General features: G+C 43.5%; 1 protein-coding gene across 2 annotated transcripts in view; it reads right to left on the bottom strand.

Moving 5' to 3' along the window:
• CFAP43 (cilia and flagella associated protein 43) overlaps positions 1-24,553 on the bottom strand; it is an 89,868-nt gene that overhangs the window by 2,919 nt on the left and 62,396 nt on the right. For both annotated transcript variants that reach the window (XM_084772184.1, XM_084772183.1), the window contains 14 exons: positions 23,193-23,399; positions 21,332-21,421; positions 20,792-20,872; positions 20,111-20,236; positions 16,821-16,940; positions 14,469-14,576; positions 13,182-13,268; positions 12,247-12,335; positions 9,843-10,056; positions 8,696-8,808; positions 7,303-7,462; positions 2,780-2,944; positions 784-864; positions 11-164 (listed from right to left, as the gene is read on the bottom strand). In XM_084772184.1, coding sequence (XP_084628310.1) covers positions 11-164; positions 784-864; positions 2,780-2,944; positions 7,303-7,462; positions 8,696-8,808; positions 9,843-10,056; positions 12,247-12,335; positions 13,182-13,268; positions 14,469-14,576; positions 16,821-16,940; positions 20,111-20,236; positions 20,792-20,872; positions 21,332-21,421; positions 23,193-23,399 — 1,795 coding nt within the window. The remainder of the gene's footprint in view (positions 1-10; positions 165-783; positions 865-2,779; positions 2,945-7,302; positions 7,463-8,695; positions 8,809-9,842; positions 10,057-12,246; positions 12,336-13,181; positions 13,269-14,468; positions 14,577-16,820; positions 16,941-20,110; positions 20,237-20,791; positions 20,873-21,331; positions 21,422-23,192; positions 23,400-24,553) is intronic.

The raw sequence follows: 24,553 nt of genomic DNA, 5'->3' as shown, positions 1-24,553 counted from the left end.
AAAAGCTCACCTACTGCATTGCAGATGTCTTGTCTTTCTGAGACAGCCACCAGTTCTTCCCGTAGATTACAGGTTAGAGTGTAATTTGCTATATCCTTTTGATTGCTGTATCGTCCCAATTTCTTTAGTAGTTTTTTGCAGTTATCTACATTCTTCTTGTGAGTCTGAAATTTTTGTTCCCACAAGACCCCAAAATAATTTTGAAGAAAAAAAGTTTATAAAAACATTTGTGCTTTAAAAATACTTTATCATCACTAAGACAACTACTATATCCCTAGTGCCTGCTAGATAGATGGTCTGTTCACAGCAGGCAGTCAGGTCTTTGTTTTGTTTTTGTTGTTAGAAAACAGAATGTTAACACTATTCTTTAGAAAAGATTTTATATGGTCTTAAAATATGAACATTTTAAAACCTTGGCAATTACTTTCCTTCCATCTTACATGCTGTATAGTATAACCAGCTTTGTCATTATGTTATACTAAAAAGTTCAAAATGCAGGAAGACTAACAGGGCTTGTGTGGCTCAGATTTAACTAATGTGAGAGCAAACTCACATTCACTCATAAACAGCCCCAGAGGTGAATCCTAATTTTCAGAGATAGGCAGCAGTCCGCATCGTTGGCTGCGGTTGCAAAGACACTGGTCAGGGACCTCTGATTTTCATGAATATCAGTACGTTATCAAGTTTCTGTTAGGTTCTGTCTGAGTTCATGACTGAAACATTACTCTGCTCACATGATTCGCAACTGTTGCCATTACAATAATTGATATACTTGAGGCTGACCTTCTCTATAACATTGATGGTTTGCTCCATTATTCCAATCTGAATGGCAATCACATTCTCGTAGTTTGGTTCATTTAGGTACTTTAAGAGGGGGAGAAAAAAAAAAAGATATCACAATACATGTAAGAGTAATTTTTCTATCTTTTCGATAAGCAAAGTTTTGAAGTATCTGTATGTTAAGATTAGCCAGGCGTTGGTGGCGCATGCCTTTAATCCCAGCCCTTGGGAGGCAGAGGCAGGCGGATCGCTGTGAGTTCGAGGCCGGCCTGGTCTACAAAGCGAGTCCAGGACAGCCAAGGCTACACAGAGAAACCCTGTCTCGAAAAACCAAAAAAAAAAAAAAAAAAAAAAAGATTAATTTGGCTTTTGTGCTACAATATTTACTTGTATCTAGCTATCAATACACTATATTATTAGTCTATATGCTAATCATTACAAATGTTTACATTTTTCTATTAGTATGGCTCAACAAACATAAGTGTCTCACTTGGGCCCTACATTAATAGCTTTCTAGTTAAAGACAGCAAAGTGGGTGCAGATACCATGGCTTTGCCTTCAAGGGAAAGAGGGCATACAGAAATGACTGGCTACAAGATGATATGTCACGTGTAGCGAAGGCAGTTTGTGATGCGTTAGGGCTTCTCAAGACTTGGGAAATCAAAGAAAGGCTTCATGGAGAAAGTGACAAAAGTTTAGTATTGGCAAACTAGGTAGGTAGGATGAGAGGAGGGGAAGGGACAAGGAACAGAGGAAGGGGAGGAAGGTGTTTGGGACTGAAGAGCCTATGTGAGCAAAAGGCAATCTGTTTGATCCCTTAGGAAGAGGGCTCAGTTGAAACGATGCTTGCCACTCAAGCATGAGGATCTGAGTTCAGATTCCCAGCATCCATCCAAAGGCCTCTAACTCCAGCACCAGGGGGCGCCCTGGAGCTTGCTGGTCAGCCAGGCTAGCTGAAGTATGTGGGACAATTACAGAGAAAGACACCTAGCGTTGATCTTTATCTTTCCACACACTTGTACCTCTCCCTCTCCCTCTCCCTCTCCCTCTCCCTCTCTCTCTCCCTCCCTCCCTCCCTCCCTCCCTCTCTCCCTCCTCCATTTCATATGACAATACTGATGGATACGAAGCATAGTGGCATTTGTTTCTCTCATTTGCCCTAAAGGCAAGTTGAGTGATACTGTCCACCTAGGGACTTTGAATTTATTCGGTACATAAAGAATATTGTTTTAATCTGGGTGTGGTAGTGCACACCTTTAATCCCAGCACTCAGGAGGCAGAAGGAGGTGGATCATTGTGACTTCAAGGCCAGCCTGGTCTACAAAGGGAGTCCAAGACAGCCAAGGCTACACAGAGAAACCCTGTCTTGAAAAAACAAACAAACAAACAAACAACAAAAAGAATAGTTTAAAATGTTTGAGCAGCTATTAGTAGAATCATCTATGAAATAAGTATGATAGCAGTGTTCAAATTAATGAACTAAATGGATTTTGAGAAAGAGGAGAAGAGAAACAGACATACACATGGTGGGGGGGAGGGAGGGAGGGAGGGAGGGAGGGAGGGAGGGAGGGAGGGAGGGAGAGAATCAATGAGAGTATGAGCTACTAGTGTTAGAAACTAATAAGATGTGCTGTAATCCCAGCACTCGGGAGGCAGAGGCAGGCGGATCACTGTGAGTTCGAGGCCAGCCTGGTCTACAAAGTAAGTCCAGGACAGCCAAGGCTACACAGAGAAACCCTGTCTCAAAAAACAAAATAATAAACAAAAAAGATGTGCTGCCTCTTACTCTAAAGCGGTGAAAATGGAGGACGGTGGCAGAAACAGGAGACAAGGAAAAGATAAATAGCTAATTTGGGAAAGAGAGCCACCAAAGCTGATTCCAAATTTTAAGCCTGATTCAGTGTTTAGAGAGATGAGAAATAAGCAAATTAAGAAAGGGATGACTTTCTGCTAAGTATTTGTGAATGAAGGAATGAACGCAGGGGCAGGGAAGACTGGCCTGTTGACGGTCTCGTGAGAAAAACAGCATCTGGATATCCCAGGCCTTCTGGTTGAGATCTTCCATTTCCATCTCCATTTTCTTGTGCTCCCACTCAATCTGATAGATTCCTTTGTGGACTTCTTTACTTTCCATCATGCTAGCAACTTTCTTTTGTCCTTGAGCCTAAAAAGGGACATTGGTGAACACATGTGATCCTGTACACAGAGCTGCACAACATCTGAAGCTGGTCTCTAAGACTCCTGCTGATAACCTGTATGGATTTGGAAACTTCTAGGCCTTCACATCTGATGCTCCTGGATAAAACATGTGGCTAACACGGCTAAGGCATACTAGCATCTACCTTGTAGCCAGTAGCAAAGAAAAATGTCAGCTATGACATTTACCCCATTGTTTTGTACTTCACTTGGAATAATGGTTATTCAATATATTAGGTTATATATACAATATATTCATATATTCAATTCATTCATGTTATCCAATAACCTATATGAAATTCATGAATATTTTAAATAGATAACATTTAAATTAAATATTAAGCATATTAAATTTTATAAAATGAGATATTAAATACTTATTCAAATAACATATACTTAATATTATATGATCTCAATAAAATTAAGGACCATTAATGTAAACAGTATTTTATTTAAATTTTAAAAATTGTTCTAAGATCACTAAAATAAAATTACTATGTCTCTAAAATGAATTTATAACTCCAGATTCTAGTACTTGGGAGGCTATGACAGGAAGATTGCCCCAAGTATGGGGTGGCTTTGGCCACATAATAAGCTCTAGGCTAGCCTGAGCTGTATTGTCAGTCAAGCAGTCAATCAAATTATATAGGAACTCCAACGGTTACCATTTTGTATTATTTCTCTTCTTTTTCTTCTCTTTACATAATCTAGTTTTTTGAAGACCATGCAACTAAGCTACATAGCACACCACATTCTACTCTTTATCTTCATCTTTTGATCATAGCTTGGTCCCTCAAGTCCTTGCATCTCTTAATACTTTTTAAATTTTATATTTCAGTCACCTGACTCCCATGCTCACACACTTCAACTGGACAAAAGTAGCTCAAAAAACAAAATATTAAATGTAAGCATTTCTCTACTGAGGAAAGTGTGTTGACCCAGTGGATGGTCCTAAGCGTTGGTGTATGTTAGGGTTGATACGCCAAGAGGTTGCTATTGGCCTCTAGTAAGGGGAGGTCAGAGATGTTACAAAGCAGCCTACAAAACACAGGGCAGCTCCCACAGAAAACAGTCTCCTGTCCCAGATGTCAAGGGTGTGAAGCACTGGTTTAGAGCTATTATCTCCTTTCCACTTTTATCTCAGCCAGTGTTGCGGGGTGTACTTACAGTCAGTGCCTTTCCCCGTGTCGTGAGTGGCACCCCTTCCTCAACTCTCTCCTGAGACTGCTCTTGTCAAATGGTTGACACTGCACAGATCTCTACTTGGTTTTCTTTTCTACTTTACTTTCCTGCCTCCTTCCCTGTTTCCTTCTGTGTTGGACCTTTCAGAGTTGGATTGGAGGTGCAGACACAAGCTCCCTATTTTTGGTCTACCTAACTTTGTAGGTTGTCTCGGCCAGTCTCATGGCTAAAATTACCTATAAGTAGATGCCTGTATGTAATAATCTATAGGCAGTTATTTATATGTGATCTATAGAGAACACTCAACTTGGACATTCCACCAAAATGTTTGAAATACATCTTAAGTTAACAAAGGTCAAAATTCTTCGCTCTATCACTCCAGTCAAAGCCACCGCCTCTCAGTCCTGCCACCATTAGTTAGTGATGCTATAGTCTATTTAGCTACTCACCTACAATTTTAATTCTTTTAAGATTTTCTGAGACAAGGTCTTCGTATGTAATCCAGGCTGGCACTGAACTTGTATCTTTTTGTTCCAGCCCCTGAATTCTGGGGTTACATTTGTCACCAAACATGGCTAAGCATGCCATTTTCTGCAAACTTCCACTATGTCTTTACCAAGACGACAGGAAGAAGTTAGAAAGTTGGGGAGCCTACTCTGGTTGTCTAGTCTTGGAGAAAGCCTGGAACCAGCATTTAGGAAAAGCTAACCTTTTCCCTGACAGAGTCACTTCAGCCACTTTCAGCCACCGAGAGAACGGCAAACCTGGCTCACAAGAATGATTTTGGCTAGAGGAAGAAACTAGAAACAAAAATAGAAAAAGGCAAAGCAAGCCAAACCATATGCTCCCAGAGAAAAGGTAAGGAAAAAAATGTTGAAACAAAACAAAAAGAAGGAAAAGGACCCCCAGGCAAACCCTGCCAACCAAGAATTTAAGAAGTTTATAGTTATAAAAGCCGTGTTTCAGAAATGAAGGCTGAGCTGGCTCCTGCAGTCCTAGCACTCAGAAAGCCGAGGCGGAAGGAGCCCAAGTTTGAGCCCAGCCTAGGAAATGTAGCAAGAACTTGTCTTAAAAATCTAAACAAAAGAAGGGAGTATTTTTAAGTGAAACACAGACTAAGACATTTTGGGGGGAACCAAGTGGGTGGAGGAAATCCATTGCTAGTGGACTGGCTCTGTAAAAGATGCTGAAGGAGGGGGCTGGAGAGATGGCTCAGTGGTTAGAAGCACTGTCTGCTCTTCCTGAGGTCCTGAGTTCAATTCTCAGCAGCCACATGGTGGCTCACAACCATCTATAATGAGATCTGATGCCCTCTTTGCAGGTGTACATACAGACAGTGCACTCATATACACAAAATAAATAAATAAATCTTTAAAAAAGATGCTGAAGGAAGTCCTTCAACTTGAAACCAGAGAGAGCAGAGGAAACTCAAAGAAAAAGGAAGGTATAAAAATACTACTGACAAACTATGAATACATACATAAATGTAAAGTCCAGTCTGTTCCTAGTTCCTCCTTTTAAAATAGAAAGTCACACAACAGTCACCATAAATCAGTGTTAATGGCTACAGACTATGGGAAGCGATGGAGTGAACACAGCACAAACCAGAAGGAGTTTTAGCGGGGCAGAGCTTCCAATACTACTAAAGCTATGCAGGCATTAATTCAGATTTTCTTGTTACACAGTTAAGAAAAAAGGAAGCTGCACCAATAATTTAACTTTATGTGCCAGAAAAAAGAAAAAAAGCAAAGAAAAGTTGAAGTCAAAGCCAGCAGAAAGATAGAATAAACTAACGATATGTGAAATAGAAAATAGGAAAACAATGAAAGCCATGAAATCAAAAGTTGGTTCTTTGAAAAAAAAATCAGTAAGACTGACAAAAATCTAGCTAGACTAAAGCACAAGGCTGGGGACTCTCAGCTCCATACCTAGCACTGTAATCAGAGCTATAGTAGAACTATGTAATCAAAGATTATATACTACAGAAACTAAGGTATATTAGAATGGATGTTTAGCCTCACTGTCCTGAACTTTCTTTACCTTAGAGTCATGTAGATAGATTTTTAAAAAATATATCATGGGGTAAGGTCTTGGCATACATTTCTATAGGTAATTTTAATGGCAGCTACTGGGAGGAAACACTGATATAACATCATTAAAGTTGCTGTCTTAGTCAGGGTTACCATTGCTGTGATGAAACATCATGACTGTGGGTCTCCTCCTCCCTGGGGTGTGTGTGTGGGGGGGTGCTGTTGGCCACCAACCCATGAAGGCAAGGGCAGCAGGACTCTGAAGTCCATGAGCACATGGAGAATGGCCCTCCAGGAACCACTTCAGGGAGCTAGTTCAACTTTATTCAGGGAGAACAAAGGCTATATATGCCTTCGGGAGTGTGTGTGTGTGGGGGGGTGTGCTCCCAGGATAGATGTGCACAATTGGCTGGAACTAGGCTCTTCAAGGACATTAGATTAGCATTTGGCAGCACGTTCCTGGTTCCTACCGTATGAATGGGAACACAGTACCTAATTATCCTACAGGCAAGGGGAGGGGAGAGCCAGCAGGGTGCTGTGTCAAGGGCCATATATCAAATGCGGTTAGGGGCATCTATGCCTAAAGACTCTCCAGATGGAGTCAGGCAGAGAGCAGGAGGCCCTGCTGGGGAGAAGGAGTCCTCCATCTAGTGCTGAGCACAGAACAGCTATCCAGATTGGGAGGAGCCAGGTCCTTCTAACACATGACCAAAAACAACTTGCGGGAGGAAAGGCTTTTATTTGGCCCTGAGTTTTCATCATCAAAGGAAGTCAGGGCAGGAACCTGCGGCAGGGGCTGATGCAGACGCCATGGAGGGGGGCTTGCTCCGCCTGGTTTCTTAGAGAACCCAGGACCACCAGTGCAGGGATGGCCCCACCCACAATGGGTAGGGGCCTCCTACATCAATCACTAATTAATAAAATGCCCTACAGGCTTGCCAGCAGCCCAATCTTCTGGAGACATTTTTTTTTTTTCAGTTGAGGCCCCCTCTCTCCAGTGACTCCAGCTTATGTCAATTTGACACAAAACTAGCCAGCACACTTACCGTGGAAACGAGAGACACTATAAAGCATTCTATACAAAAAAGCCAATATGTTCAAAATCGATAGTTACCCGAATCACAGAATTCAAGTCTTCAATTATGTTCTTATTGATGAGAATCGCATCAGAATATTCCAGAGTCAACTGGAAATTCTCCAGTTCTATTTGTCCTTGTTTGAGAAGAATTTGTACTGTCAAATTCACCTGGAATTTCACTTTTTCATCCTGCAATCTAAATGGAAAAAAGACTTAAAAGGAAGTATCTGCGGTGTATTTAGGGATCAAACCTCACCCATTGGCTGAGACATAAAGTTCTGACCAACCCAAGGATGCACCCTGAGTGGCCTGAAGAGCGTTTTCCCAGAGATGAGCCTTTCCAGAACCTCTTCCCTCCACCTGGAGCTCTCTCTAATTGGATTGTTGAAGCAACAGTATGGACAGAATTAGTTGTGAACTTCTACTGTAAGGTTAAGAAAAGACAAGGGAGGTGGAGATGGTCAGGATGTAAAGATTAAGGAAAAAAACTGTATAGTTTTGATTGTAATGAAAATACATAGAAATACTTTAAGTGGAAAGTCTATCAAAATATTGACCTTACTGATTTTGATAATATGCCATTATTAAATCTATATATTGCTTATCAAATCTGGTGCATAATTCATATTCCTCCTATAGCCTAGATCTGAAACTGCTGAGTAATGATGAATTTGGGAATGTCACAGAAATATTTCTTTATCCATGTGGCTATCCATATGGCCTTTTAAAAATTATTTTTTTATTTTTTTCCGAGACAGGGTTTCTCTGTGTAGCCTTGGCTGTCCTGGACTCGCTTTGTAGACCAGGCTGTCCTCAAACTCACAGCAATCAACCTGCACATGGCCTTTTGAAACAAAGACCTTTTTACAAAGCACTCAGTAAAAACCACCAGGCTCTACAAAGGAAAACACAAACCTGGTGGGTGTTTGTGGAGAAATGGCTTGGAAATCTGCTTGGTTTTCCCTCAGTCCTGAGCCCAAAAGTCTCCACTGGCAGAGACAGGCTCTTTGTATGTTTCTGTGGTAGGGACAGATTTACACAAAGCTTTGGTCCCTCTCCTGACCCCTGAAAGTTGGTTTCTTTATGTTATGAGCACACATGGCAAAATTTCTTTGGAAACAAGTCTTGGGTAACAAACCACACTCTATAAAATAGAACATTTCAGGACAGTGCTAGGATTGAGACAGGCAGAGCCAGCTGTGGACTAGCCAGGCAGGAGGCAGGAGGCAGGAGGCAGGAGGCTGGCTCTGCAAGGAGGCTGGCTCTGCAACGTGGGGTGTGTGTGTGTGTGTGTGTGTGTGTGTGTGTGTGTGTGTGTGTGAGATGGGGGCTTGGGGGGGAGTGGGAGAGTGGGGGGGCCCTGCTTAACTGAGTTCAACTCAGACTATGAATGGGAATGAAAAAAAAAACCCTGAGAGGTTCGAATTACCGGAGGAGCTCATGGAACACTCTTTCGATCTCGTGCTGCACAACCTCATCATCCTCCATCTTCCTCCGGAGAAAAGTCGTCATTTCCAGTAGGGTGGCTGCCTTCTGCTTCAACTGATAAACCCAACCGCCAGTATGTCAGAGCACGTGACGGCTTGACTGGAGACAACACCTGTCTTTGACTGTTTCTTACAAAAACTCAACAAAGCCTGCCTTTCTCAGAGATTAATACAAGTTTAAATCTTTTCCTAAACTCTGGTGAGTTTTGTAAAATATGACCGGCACATTCCGTAAGAATTTTAAGGAGTATCAAGTTGGCCTTTTGCTGAAAATCAAGTAGTCAGTTGGGGTGTGTGTGTGTGTGTGTGTGTGTGTGTGTGTGTGTGTGTGTGTGTGTGTGTGTGTATCATGTACATGCATATAGACCAGTTTGAAATCTGTTCCCATCACTTACATGAAATTCTAGAACCATGGATAATAACAGTTTGCCAATCTGAAGTAAGTGCGCTAACTTTGGGGGGTTAGGAGAAAGGAGACAGGCGGTCAGGGGGCAGAAGGTCTCCTCACAGCTAAACGCGTTCTCACTCTTTCACCTTTACTTCATCTCTGTCCCCTGTGCCAGCAAAGGGCGAAGCTTCCTCTGGGGAGCTGAAGAGAATTCTATGCCAAATGAGATCATTTCTAACTACGCTGTCCAGGAGAAAAGTCAATGAGAACCACGTGTGTCATTTTAAATTTTGTTGTGGTCACTTTATAAAAAGTGAACTGAAACAGATGGACTTATTTTACTAATACTTTTTACTGAATACAAACTCTCCAAGGTACTGTCCTGCTCATAAGCAATGTAAAAACATTAACAGGACATTTCTTGTTTGTTTCATGGAGGTTCTCTGAATCTGTATGCGTTTTCCACTGAGCACATCTCAGTACTGGTCACATCTATTTCCAGTGCACAGTAGCTACTTAGCATAGAGGCCACATTTTGGACCTTGGGGATTTAACATCAACACAAATAATATTACTTGATTTGTTATGTTATTATTACTAATTCTAACTACTACCCAGCAAGAGGCTCTAGCTTTCCTGATGTACTGACAGATGTGTTATGTGCTATTACTACACTTACAAGTTTAAATGGAGCTACATACTTTGTATTCATTTTCCACTTTTGCTCGTCGTGTTGCGCAGAAATGTTCCCAGACCAAGGGGTCCAAGCCTTCTGGCATGTTACTGATATTATCCAGCTCGTCCATGGATTTCATTAGCTGGGCAAAGTTTTCCTTATTTAACTTGCCAGATCCTGGTCGCTCACCATAAGGAACAAGACTGGTCACATCTGCCTGTGCTTTCTGTTTGTGAACCCTGGTATTAGCAAGAAAAGATGATTAGCCTTTAATATTCTCACATATACCCAAAACCAAACCAAGTAACCGACCAACCAAACAAATCCCACTGTTAAGTAACAGACCATTAGCACAAGCCTGACCTTGTACAGTGATTTCCTTTGTCACTTCAGGGCTGGCGAGCGGGTTACCCCAGGGACACATGTCCTCTTTTGCCATTTCATATTCTAGGTTCCCAGACATGCCTTGGACTTACAGGCACCCCTGACTATTGCAGCATCGGCAGCTTTACCCATGCTAGGAAACCCACTTCTTCTGTGGGCAAATAAACACCCAATACTATTTAGTGTGCGTGCTCCCTGGGTCTGCCTGGACATCCGGACATATGTAGAACTGGGGAAGGGCTCTCTGTCTACAATATGTTAACTCAGTTTTCCTGGGCTGTAGCTGGGCAGTGAAGGAGATTGCAAAGAGCTGGGCTCGGCACTCCCTGTGGAATTAGATTTCAAAAGAGATTCTATTTGATGATCAAGAAGGATCCCTTGGCTTTACTCTGTAGCACACTCCTGCTAGACCTGGTAGCTTACACTGCAATCTCTGCCCTTGAGAGGCTGGGGCAGAAAAATAATTAAAAATTCAAGGCCAGTATGGACTACATATTGAGTGTCAGGCTAGCCAAGGCTTTATAGTTAAGACCCTGTCTCAAAAGATGTACAGCAACTAGGGAAACTGAGCAAGGAGAATAGCTCCATCAGTACTGAACAGGATAAACACCCGCGTGCAGTCTCCAGCATCTGCATGAAAAAACCCATTGTCACAGTGTATGCTTGTGACTCATCCCAGCACTGGATGGGCAGAGACGGGCAGATCCTGGGGCCTCTCTGACTAGTCAGAGAGACTAGTCAGCCTAGGAAAACTGACAGGATCCAGGCTGGTGAGAGAATCTGCCTCAAAAATTAAAAACAACAACATCAAAACAATCCAAGAGGTGGAAAGCAACTAGGGAATCACATCCCAGGTTTACCTCTGGCTTATACACACACACACACACACACACACACACACACACACACACACAGAGTTCCTAGGAACCTGTCAAAGGTTTGTATCCCTCAAATAAATTAACTTGATCTTTTATGACAAACAGCATGACTCTGTATTATGTTTTTTTGAAAATTTAAACTCATTATGTTAGAAATCAAGCTATCTCAGTACTCCTCCAGTGTAGAAATGTATTTCAGAAAGCTAGAAAATCATTATTTTGAGCTACCTTTTTTTTTATTTTAAACTTTATTATAAAAAACACTGCAAGCCAGGATGTGGTAGTGCACGCCTTTAATCCCAGCACTTGGGAGGCAGAGGCAGGTGGATCGCTGTGAGTTCGAGGCCAGTCTGGTCTATAAAGTGAGTCCAGGATAGTCAAGGCTACACAGCGAAACCCTGTCTCAAAAAACCAAAACCAAACAAACAAAAAACAAAGCAAACAAACAAACAAACAAACCCCCCAAAAAATTGCAAATAAAGACCTTGTTCTGAGCATAGTCACACGAGATTCTCCAAGGAGAAGCAATTTGTGGTCAGATCCATTGGGAAGACATTACTGACTATCTTCCTATTCCTGGAAATCTAAAAGTCACTAGCAAGTTGGCTAGTTGGGAGGCTCTGCAGTGAAGAATGCCATTTAGCTGTAAAAAGCCGTACTTCCTCAGACATGTTTAGTCTTGGAAGCCTGTCTCGTGTAAAGCTCCACTTGTGTTTGGTGGAATATTTCTTTAGAAACATGGAGGCTAACTTTGGCTTAAGCCTTCCCATGTGTGAAATAGGAGCACAGACACAACTATTTTTAAACAGTTGAAACTAATCATTGCACTTTATTCTCTCTCATAAGGCACCGGCGTGATCTTGGAAAACACTGAATTATGATGCTTTTGGATGCTTCCATCTCAGGGTGTTTCACTGATTGCTTTGATCTAATTGGGAAAAGGTAAACATTTATAACTACTTTACTTTTTGACATCTATTTGCTTTTGTGCACGTGCACACTTGGCTGTGTGTCATGGCGCACTGTGGAGGTCAGAGGGCAGCTTGTGGGAATCAATTCTCTCCTTCTGCCATGTGGATCCCCAGGATCTCTCTGGCTCTTATAATTCTTTTAAAAAGACCCTGCCCTCCCCGACTCCCCGGATCTGGTAGTAGAAAAGAAACAGACCTGGGCCTGCGTTTAAAGAGCTTGTGGAGAAGATCCCCCTGGTGTCCAGAGATTTCAGAAATTTCCTTTTTGAAGCTGCGCTCCAGAACCTAAGGACAGACACATTATTATCTCCAGGATTGCAGAAACACACAGGAGTTTCTCACTGGCCAATGCAATCTCTGAAATACAGATAGTACCACTGTGGCCTTGAGACCTGGTCCTTTACAGTTATCAGAGAACAACCATTCTCTCTGCAAAGACTTTCTCAAAGATTTGTTCCTAGAGAGCATGGCAGTGCATTGAAAATGTTGTCTTATATAACAGATGAAAAATAAATTCATCTAGACTTGCTCCCAGATAATATTTACTCAGGAAGCATGCAAGTCACTGTTCAATCCATTACACTCCATTCCTGTCTACAATCCATTTCCCTCCATTCCTGTCTACAATCCATTTCACTGCATTCCTGTCTACAATCCATTTCACTGCATTCCTGTCTACAATCCATTTCACTGCATTCCTGTGTACAATCCATTTCACTGCATTCCTGTCTACAGTCCATTTCACTGCATTCCTGTCTACAATCCATTTCACTCCATTCCTGTCTACCCTAATTTTGTTCCATCTTCTTTATGTTATTCTAGCTATTTTTTCTGTTACAAGCTGTTGGCTATATATTAAGCTGATTTATGAGCAATTAACGGACTCCGTGACCCCAAGTTTAAGACCCCTAAACTTGATGACTTCTCTGTCCTAGGGAAATTTAACACAAATTCCTTCAGACCCACAGATTTTTCAGAAACATGCAACGTTACAGAATGAAACTCGCTCACAGCTAAAGACAACAGAAGGAGTACAGTCCACGAGGAAACTAACTTATATCCAGCCCAGCCTCCCCCACCAATCCCAACCACAGCGACTCTGCCCTGTCAGCAGATGAGCCTGTGACTCACTTTGTCTTCTGCCACTAACAAGTCATGGTGCTCCTTGAACAGGTCCAGGTCCTCTCTGGCTTTCTGGATGGATTCTGAAGTCTTGTTCTGCAGCAATGGCAGGGGCAGTTAATTGGAACTGGTGGTGGTGGTGGTGGTGGGGTTTCAAGTCAAACAAAGCTTTGGGGGTTCTACCAACAAGAAAACTCATAGGATGCAATGGCAGAGAGCCAGGGAGTATTATGCAGTGTCTCTGAAATGGCCTCCTCCTTTGATAAAGGTGTCTAACAGCTTGCAGGGTTGTTATGATGCATTTCAAATACAGTTTTGCTATGTAGCCCAGGCTGGCCTTTGACTTGTGGTTCTTCTGTGCTAGCATCCCAAGTGCAGGATTATAGGCATGCACTACCACGCCTGGTAAAAGTCCTTGGCATATATTATAAACGGACTCTTTTTCCTTTTTTCTTCCTTTCTTTCTTTTTTTGAGATAAGGTCTCTCTCTCTCTATGTAGCTCTGCTGTCCTGGAATTCCCTGTGTAGATTAGGCTAGCTTGAACTCAGAACTCTGCCTAACTCTGCCTTGTGAGTGCTAGGATTAAAGGTGTGTATCATCACACCTGGCCATATAAGCAGATTCTTAAAGTTAACACATAAGTCATTTATGGTGCAGTAAATGTGTTCATAGTGTGATTTATTACCTCTGTCAGCATAGGTTGGCACCTGTTGAAACATGCATAAACAATTAGCATTGATCTCACCTCTTTAATAACTCTTATCTATTCATGTTTATATTTACTGTTTCTGTGTTTATCACTTTTATGTTCAGTGTCATTGGGACTACCGCATGGTCCATAGTGGATTACTTTTCCTGAGAATGGCCTGTGAACAGCTTCAAAGATTGTATGTCTTGGTCAGGATCCTATAGCCAGGCCATGGTTAACAGCTGTATTTGTGGGTGGAGCAGGGGGCGGGGTGTTTCTCTGTGTAGCCCTGGCTGTCCTGGAACTCACTCTGTAAACCAGGTTGGCCTCAAACTCAGAGATCCACCTGGCCCTGCCTTCTGTGTGTGCTAGATTAAAGATGTGTGCTACCACCTGAGCATGGTTGAACAGGAATAGCAGAAGGGAAAATATGAGGTGAAATAGCCAAATGTTGTTGTAATGGTCCCTACTTTGCCTTTTCCTTAGGGCATCCCCTTGTCTCATAAGGCTGCTTGATGAGACTGGGTCCATAAGTCTAATCCAATAAGGCTCCAGATGGGGTCTGTGTCTAAACAAGGGCACCGATGCCAGAGAGCCCTGGACTTACTTTCTCCTCCTGTTTCTTCAAAAGGTAATTGTTCAGGAACTGTTCTCTGGAGCTCAGTTCTTCATCCAGCAGCAGAGAAAACACAAGGTTGTTTATTTTCAGTTCCTCCTGTGGAAGAGCATTGAAGTTTAACATTCCTAGCTGATAAAGAGCTTCCTCCTGATGGCCATAGACCTGGCACTAATCAAATACACTCACGAGACAAGGAATGCCTTAAAGAAAAGTCAAGTAGGGACTTTTTACAATAGTATTTGGCTATTTTGTCTTATTTATCATTTCAACACACATACAGAGAAACAGTTGACACCAATGAATTATTTAATGAGGTACTATACAGGTCAATGCTCCTATTATCATCAATTTTTAAAAAATATCCGCTTTGCCAGCACAGAATCCAGCTGCCATCAGCAGCCGCCCCAGTAGTGACCACTGTTTTGACTTCAACAATCATGAAGCCCCATGTTCCTGTCATTTTGCCTTAGTGCGAACCCTGGCACATTGGCACTGCTTTTCATTAACATTATTTTGTCACATCTTCTAAGTCTCTTAGAACCCTCATGTCCTCTTTTGCCCCCTTCTCTCCTCCACAGTTCACTTGTAGCAATCAGCAGTCTGCATACAGTTTTGTGTCTCTCCAAGTGCTTGCCGTCATAATCAGTTTATAAGGCTCCAAAGGCCCTTCTAGTCCTTGAAAACTGATGCCTGGGTCCAGAGGCTGAGTCAGACCTTGGTTGGACCCTTTTGGCAAAGCTGTGCGTTACTCTGTTCTCTGGTCAGGGCATACACATTCTGCGTTGTGTTTTTGGGATGTCTGTAGCTATGGATGCTCATGGGCCACTCTGTTCTCTGGTCAGGCCACACACATGCCATGTTGTCTTTTGGGAATGTTTGTAGCTATGGATGCTCAGTGCACAAGCCCAGTATGCCTACTGAGAGCTGCAAGACGGCTATTGTCTATTTTTACTTAAAAAAAAAAACTTTACTAATTGAATTATTGTACAAAGAAGTGCTCCTACTTATAAGTTTGTCCCCTGGAGGTATAGTTTGTACAGGAAGGTCAGAACAGATATTAGGCACTTTATCAGTTTTGGGACAATGCCCATGTTGTCATTGTCTAAAGGCCAGTGTTGACTGCGAGGCTGAAAGACTCCACAGTCACAGGTCGAGGGGCTTCTGTGTGTGGCTGTGGGGGAATTATCTTGATTAACTTATGAGGGAAAACTCATCTTGGCTGTGGTCAGGATCTCTTACTAGGAAGGTGATCACAGACCACAGAAGAGGAGGAGGAGATGTGGGCAGCACAAACGCACCCTTGCTTTTCTGGCTGGACATATTGGGACCAGTTACCGATGCCTGGGCTCCCCGGTCTTCATTGTCTAAAACGTAAACTTGAGCTAGACAACTCCCCCACCTCTCTGTCTCTCTGTCTCTCTCTCTCTCTCTCTCTCTGGTTTTTCAAGACAGGGTTTCTCTGTGTAGCCTTGGCTGTCGTAGACATGCTTTGTAGACCAGGCTGGCCTCAAACTCACAGTGATCCGCCTGCCTCTGCTTCCCAAGTGTTAGGATTAAAAGTGTACCACCATGCCTGGCTTAACCTTTTTCTCTCTTAAACTGCCAGTGTTTTATTGCAACAACAGAAAAGGAAACCAAGACAACTGGATTTTTCTTTGTAAAATGTCATAAATCCATGAATTTGGAAAATTTGGATGAGTTTCAACAAATTGCAACAACAACAACAACAACAACAACAATAATAAATGTTATTATCATCATTGGTGCTGGAGCCTGGCACATGCAAGGCAAGTGTTCTGCCCCAGCCCTGTATTTCCGATTCTTAAATGGTGACCTTTAGAGCAGAAGTGATGATAGCCACTGAGTCCTTGAGTCCTTTGGACACTGCCTAGTAGTCTGGTTGTCCCCTCATTATCTGTACGGGAAAATATTCTAAGCATGTACCTTTTTAAAAAGCAGCTTTACTGAAGCATCTCACCACTACCAGTGAATAATCTGACGCTTTGGTACCTTCGCACAGCTATGTAGCCACGCTTCCCACACCAGGTTTGGAGAAATCCTTTCCACAGCTATTTTATATCCACCTCTCTCAGAAGCTCCTCCCCTTCGCTAAAGCAGCTGTGTATCAGGACACTGGAGAAGCCATCAGGAGAAAGAGGGAGTGTGCAGCAGCAGGCTGGAAGGGGCTGGAGTGGAGGGGGGAAGAAGGTGGGAGGCGGCGGGCATCAGCACACAGGGCCTCGGTACCAGGTAAGTGCGCTGTTCTGCTTCCTAAGATGGGTGGGTGCCCCGCAGCTACTTAAAAGGACAAGAGGCAGAGAGGAAGCAGCTTCCGTTTACCTGGTTGACAACCATCTCTGCCTTCACTCTTCTTTCAAAGAGTCTCTTCAAATGCTCGTCAAAGTTCTGCGTGCTTTCTTGAATAGAGTTTTGAAGTTTCTTCAGTTCTGTTTCTAAAGACTGAACGGGAGGCGACAGAATAATTAGATGCCTAGTACAACTGCCACTTGTATGTTGCCACAAGGAAAAGCAAGAGTAAGGGAAAGAGGTCCTACCTGGGCCCATCCAAAATACCGCGTGCTTGGAATTCTGGCTTTCAGTTTTCATTTTATTCATTTTTGTGTGTATTTGTGTGTGTTGTAAATACACACATGCATACATGTGTGTGTGTCCATATGTGTGCCTGTGCACACAGGCGTGGAGGCCAGAGGAGGATGGTGAGTGTCGTGCTTCATCTCTCTGCTTTATTCTCTTGAGACAAGTAGCCCTGAAACTCACAATCGGGGTTAGGCCAGCTGGCCAATGAGCTTTCAGGGTCTGCCTGTCTCCACATCCATACCCTCAACACTAGGGTTACAGATGTGCACAACCACGCCTGCTTTTCTTCAGGTGAGGTCTAAGAATTTGAATTCAGGCTCTCAACTTTGGGCAACATGTACTCTTTCCAGCACACCAAGTCATCTTCCCAGACTGGGTGTTTGCTTTTAGAATTACACTGAAGGAAAATAATATCAACGATCACTAACCAAGTTGGCCTAAGAAATCAAGCTGCGCCAAATCTTCCCAGAAAAATTCTGACTACAGATAACAATTTACAGACATATGACTTGCTGCCCCTCCCGTCTATTCCAAATATGTTGGAATTTTTACATTATGTATTGTATTTTTATATTAAATTAAACATATCTTTCTATGTGTATGTCTATGTGAGAGTATGCGTACACGTGTGGGCAGGTACACATGGAGGCCAGAAGAGGGCGCTGAGTCTCCTGGAGCTAGTTACAAGCATTCTGCACAGCCAGATGGGGTGCTGGGATCCTAACTCCCATTCTCATGCTAGAGAAGAAAGTGCTCTCAGCCTCAGAGCCACCTCTCCAGCCTCTTGAACTTGATTTTTTTTTTTTTACATTACTGAAAAAGTAGTCCAATGTCCAGTGTTAGGGAAAAAGACAGAGTGTGAAATGAAACAACATTAGCTCTAAGTAGATTCACGTGATGTTGTGAGAGCACCAGGCTGAGCAAGAAAAGCAACATGGAAAAGCTTTAAAAGAAATAAATAAAAAGTCTAACTGAGATTAAAATTAACCCCTGAAGGTAAAGCTATATTTTGTGTCCTTGTTTTGTTTTCTTTGTTCACTTGAGGAGAGCAGGTGCAGGGAAGGCAGTTGGTTAGCTTTCTGTCAACTTGGTACAAGCCAGAGTCATCTGGGAAGAGGAAACCAATGGAGGGAATGTCATTGTCACAGTGGCTGTCGACAAGCCTGTGGAGTAGTTTCCTGACTAATGACTGACGTGGGAGGGCCCAGCTGACTGTGGGTAGTGCCTCCCTGGGCCAGTAGTCCTGGGCTGTGTAGAAGGCAGGCTGAGAGAGCCATGGAGGGCAAGCCAGTAAGCAGTGTTCTTACATGGCCTCTGCTTCCACTTCTGCATCCAGATTCAACTACCTCCCTGCGGTTCCTGCCTTGTCTTCCTTTCATGATGGACTATATACTGTAAGGCGAAGTAAATCCTTTCCTCCCAAGTTGCTGTTAGCGATGGCACTTTACTAGAGCAGTAGAAAGGAAACCAGGACAAATACTGAATTTAATCAAGGCTGGGATTCACCAGAGGACTATAAATGGATGCTCAGGAAAGTGAGGATGAAGGTAGGAAACGGATCCTTTCTCTCTCTCTCTCTCTCTCTTTTTTTTTTTTTACATTAAAACATGGTGTGAACACAGTTTAACAGTCACGGCTTGTCCTCATTTGCTTTCTATTGCTGTGATAAACACCAAGATCAAACGCATCCTGGGGCTGGACGTGGTGGCGCAAGCCTTTAATCCCAGCACTCGGGAGGCAGAGGCAGGTGGATCTCTATGAGTTCGAGGCCAGCCTGGTCTACAAAGTGAGTCCAGGACAGCCAAGGATATACAGAGAAACCCTGTCTCGAAAAACCAAAAGAAAGAAAGAAAGAAAGAAAGAAAGAAAGAAAGAAAGAAAGAAAGAAAAGCATCCTGGGGTGGTGTGGTGGTGGGGGAGTGGGGGTTGGGGGGGCAAGGAGGGGGACCTTAGCCTACATGTCCTGGCACTGTCCATCGCTGAGGGAATTCAGGGAGGAAGCAAAGCAGGAGCAAGGCAGGACCATGGAGGAAGATGCATGCCTCCAGGCTTACATTCAGCTGCCTTAGAGCACCCAGGACCACCTGCACAAGGGTGATACTGTCTTCTGTAGGATGAGCCCTCCCACACCCATTAACAATCAACAACATGTTGTACAGACATGCTGACTGTCCAGTCTCATGGAGACATTTCCTTGATTCAGGTCCTCTTTCTCCACTGGACTCTAGTTTGTGTGAGGTTACTCCTGCCTCTGCCTCCCACGTGGTAGGATTACAGGTATGCACTACCATGCCTGGCTGCTATCAACTTTTGTATCTCCACTATGGGTGTAAGATATTTTAATGTGGGTACCCTGTGTCTTTGAGCGGGAAGGATGTAACGATAGAACTATACTGCAAAAACCTCAAAGAAGAGCTGAGCTGTGTCATGCTGGTTGCAATGTTCTTTCCTCAGCTTCTTCCCTTGAGCTTGACACTGAGTCAAGCAGAAGTGTCGCTGAACTCAAATAGCTGGAGCCAAGATACTGCAGTCCCCTGTAATGTCATGCATGTGCTGTGACAGGTGCTCCTTAAACAGAAGGGCAGGCAGATGGTAACAATGTGGCAAATGGAAAGTTGACAGTAATAAGGATGTAAAAGAACCTTTATGTATTTCCTTTAAAAAAAAAAGTCCCCATTCTTCAATTTTTGTCTCTCTCAGTCTCTCTAAGTTCTCAAGAGACTTTAAGCCAAATCGCTATCCTAAGCTATTAGAGGCATTAGGAAAAATCTGACCCAGAGAATCTAGAGAAGTTATGTTATTTTTCTGTCCTTCTAACCGTTCTTTTTCTTTTTCTTTTTTTAAAAAAAGATTTATTTATTTAGTAGACAGTATTCTGCCCGCATGCTATACATGCAGGCCAGAAAAGAACTCCAGATCTCATCGTAGATGGTTGTGGACCATCATGTGGTTGCTGGGAATTGAACTCAGGACCTTCGGAAGAGCGGGCAGTGCTCTTAACCTCTGAGCCATCTCTCCAGCCCCCTTCTAACCTTTCTGTACTTATCTCTCTCTTCATTTAGGTCCTTGACTTTTTTCTCATACTCTTTGAATTGCTTCCTTTCTTCTTCAGTCCACAGAGCATCAGCTTTTGCCATAAAAGCAGGTTGAGGGATCACCTGGAGATACAAAAGTATGTAGTTTAGCGCGCTAATGCATAGAAACTGCATCCATGCAGCACTGCAGTAAAACCTCCCAGCTTAGATGACAGTTAAAAACACAGAATGGTAAGGGAGTAACCTGGTGCTCTGACAGAAGGTTGCGGGAAAGCCTTAGGTTCCCATGTCTCTGAGATGGTGATCATTTTAGAGTTGCCTGGACTCTTAAGTGACACAATCAGATGTGTGTTGCTGGCTTCGTAGTTGGAAGTTCAGGAAGACCTGGAATGTCATGTCTCTGTTATGTCTGGGCAACTGTGGGTGAAGCAAGAACACTATGCTTGTTTGTTTGTGCTAATTTCTTCTTTTTTTCCTCCTCCTCATGGTGGTGTTAAGTGTATGTGACAATGGAAGGCACATTTCTTGTTGGCCCACTGGGGCATCTTTGCAAGTTGCTGAATATTGGGGGCTGTAGAATTTTTAAAACTGAGTCCCACAGAGAACAAAAATGATGAACCTCAAGTAGCTCTTTCTACCTCAAGTAGCATCTTCCACAATGATGGCAAAACATCTCACCATTCTTAAGATGTCTTCCTTCTTGACTTCCAGAACACCTCCCATCATGTCCATCAGGCCTCTGTGTCTTGCATCGGAGGCCTGGGGAAAAGACCAGGATCAGAGAAGGCATTGAAACCGATAGCCAACCCATCAGGCAGCTGCCCACCTGCTAGTACAGTGTTTACACTTGGGACTTGTGACATGATGGGTGATGCAGGGAGAGAACAGGAGGACAGCAGCTGAGGTGCAGGTGGCCTCTGAAGGACAGCAGCTGAGGTGCAGGTGGCCCCTGAAGGACAGCAGCTGAGGTGCAGGTGGCCTCTGAAGGACAGCAGCTGAGGTGCAGGTGGCCCCTGAAGGACAGCAGCTGAGGTGCAGGTGGCCCCTGAAGGACAGCAGCTGAGGTGCAGGTGGCCCCTGAAGGACAGCAGCTGAGGTGCAGGTGGCCCCTGAAGGACAGCAGCTGAGGTGCAGGTGGCCTCTGAACTGTGGCAAATGTGCGGTGTCTTTCTGTGATGGAAAGGAGGCTTTGGGTATTAGTTGAGCAAAACCACATACCCGTGCTTGTTGCAATCGCTCAGTCTCACAGGATGCGTCCAACTCTTCTTTGGCTTTTTGCCATGGAGGAACATGTTTTTGAAATGAAATCTGAAAGAGAAAGTACAGTTTCCTGCCGAGTTTCTTTTAAAAAAAAAAAAGTCAAGCCAGATGTTCCTTCCATAGTCTTGGAAAAACTTAAATGGTATTAAGGCGATTAAAGGAACATTCCAGATTTTTCCACCAGTTTCTTATTGTGGGATGAAGATAAGGTTTAAAATGAGAGATCTGGAAAAATGGACCCTCACTTATCTATTAGTTCTCAGGAACTCTCTCATTTGAAGAGGAATTTTATTTAGATTAGGACAGAATGGGAGAAGATTCAAAGAAGTGTCACCTAAGTCATATCCAAAAAGATGGAGTTCTTAGAGTTAAAAGCCAGGGGCGTTCAGGGAACCATGAACCAGAATGTGTGGTCTGAACGGGAACTCATTAGACATGGAGGTGAAAGTGGCAGTCCAGAAAGGGCCCGTGGCATCCTTCCCACTGGTGGCGTGAGTAGCCTAAGCTGGGGAGGCAGGAGTGGGGGCAGGCAGAGCAAAACGACTGCTCTCTGAGGCGTAGAATGGTTCAGAGCCAAACCCAAGCAGAGCTGGGGTTCCACTAACATTGCAAAAGTGACTGCCGTGACAGGGACCTCAGAGAGTGGCAGAGTGAGGTCTTGCTGTCACCTTGCTCCACGTCTGAGGACACACAGCATTAGGTAAAGGAGAAATGACTTGAATGGCAGCAGAGTGCAGAGGGGAAGCATCTGTCCTCTGAAGTGTGGCAGCGGACAGTGCTCAGACCTTGATCCTTATTAGTCATAAGCTGGGAGACTGTGCTCAAGCTATGTGACCTCTCTGTGCCTTACTCTCTTCAGCTGTGGAACGGAGATCAAGCTTGGATAATCACAGATGCGTTCCAGTCTTACTGGGACACTTAGAGCCCTGGCATCTAACACACATCACAACAATTCATACTTCTTCTACACATGGTTATCTTTTGGCCCCAAATCATTTCAGTTGATTTCATATGTGCCAGAGATTTCCTTGTGTGTTTTCTCTGTCTTTTTAACTTTGTAAGCACTTCAGCTTTTTATTTTCTACTACTTCCGAGGAACACACTGAAGACCTTCTGGCCATCTCCTTTCCCTGTGTCCTATAGTGCTCGAATTGACATAGATAATTACTCAGACTCCATCTGCACCACTGGCCTGCTGGAGTACTATGTTTATTACCTGTTTGGGCCAAGGAGCCTCTCCTCCAGTAGACCTGGAGTTGGAACTAAGAGATTCTCACTGAGATGAGCTTTTCTCTTTACCAGAAGAGACACAAAGTGGAAATTGCCAGAGGAGGAAGTTCAACTGCACAGAGACTCAAGCTAACACTGAAGACAGTCTTCTGGACACCCCACCACATCCCAGTCTTGGGTTCTTGCTCCCTCTAGGTTTGGTGTTGAAACCTTCCCTGGATCCATGGGATTCACAGAAGAAACCTCCCTCCAGCTGAGGCTATGACCCCTGTGCTTGTGACCTGTTACCAGTGCCAATGCAGCTGCGTCCAATAGTGCAGACAAGAGGATGGACAAACCAAGCTGGCAAGATCTCCCGAGCATGGGAAGCGATTAAGATGGCCAGCCTGTACCTCATTGTCTTCAGCCTGTACCTCATCGTACCTGATCATCTTCAGCCTGTACCTCATCATCTTCAGCCTGTACCTCATCGTACCTGATCATCTTCAGCCTGTGCCTCATCGTACCTGATCATCTTCAGCCTGTACCTGATCATTTTTAGCCTGTACCTCATCGTACCTGATCATTTTTAGCCTGTACCTCATCGTACCTCATCGTCTTCCACAACAAGGGCTCTTTCTGGCTGCTCACAGTCTTCAAACACTGGCCGCCAGACTTTTTCTTCCAATTCCAAGTCTGAAATAATTTCTTCAATTCTAACATTCCTTTCTCTTACGCGTGCAATTTCAATCTCTTTTTGTTTATAGGCAGCATCAAATTCACTATTGAAAGCCTTTTTCACCTTGTAAATGATATCCTGAAATATCAATAGGTTACTGACAACATCATATCTTATGTGTTTTTCTGGTAGCATAATCCCATATACACCCCTAAGATCATTCCAGAAATTAGCATTTAGAAAGGTCAAACTCATCTTCCCAGACTGGTGTTTGTGGTGAGTCATTTCTAGGTTTAATTAATAATCTACAATGGTATATAGTCAGGTTTGGATTAAGGCAGCAGCAAGATTTATACCCTAACTGCCTTCTTCCTAAACTGCGAACTGGAATTCAATGTGCAGGTTTGCTGATAAATACCTCTCGGTCCTTGAAAGCTCATTGGACAATTCTTTCTACCTTTTTGTGTGTCCTTAAAAATCTACCACAGAATATTTATGATGCAGTGTACAGGACTCAGCATTTTTTCTCAGAAACTTGATGAAGAAGATGCAGGGAAAGAAGCAACCGTGTTTGGAGAGCCTTGCCGAGAAGGACCACTGTGCCCGTCTGCTTCCTATATGGAGTTAGGTCATTCTCAAGATGAAGGGGAAACCTGAGTTAACCTTCGAGGTCAGCCAATTAGCTATGGTGGCAGCAGGATCAAGTGGACTGCCCCAACTCAACCCAAGTGCTAAAGGTTCAACTCAGAGTGGCCACTCTGACTCAAACTCTGGTTTATGTTACAGTCAGAGTTAAGGTATTTTGGGCAAATGGATTCCTTACAGAAATACAGCGAACTAAGTGGGCTAGAAGCTGATCAAAGGTGACTGAACAGTTCTGTGTGTAAATAGAAGTGCCAAGGGTTGAGGAGGGTGGGGAAAGGACAGGAAGCCAGGGCTGAGTGACACGGGAAGGGGAACACAAACTGAAGAGAATGCTGAAGGACTTGGAGAACAGAATTTCAAACCATCTACAATCTTAGTTGTTGACTAAAAAAAAAAAAAAATATTCAATAGAGTCTTCTCTGTTCAGGTGTGTTCTGAGACCGACTTGTTTGGCAGAAATCAAGGAGCGGACGTTTATAGCCAGCGGGACCTCATGCCTTATATTGAGGCTGTTGTATTTCTCTGAGTTAAGCAGAGATGAGCAATCGCGTTCTGATGTTACAGATCCTGAGTGATGGATGTGTGGGTTACTGGGCAGCCTGCAATGAAAGCATTTCTTTGAGCTAACTAAAGTTCTAATCAGAATG

The sequence above is a fragment of the Acomys minous genome (assembly GCF_964271855.1).
Source record: "Acomys minous genome assembly, chromosome: 2".
Lineage (NCBI taxonomy): Eukaryota > Metazoa > Chordata > Mammalia > Rodentia > Muridae > Acomys > Acomys minous.
This window is presented reverse-complemented; position numbering and strand designations above follow the sequence as displayed.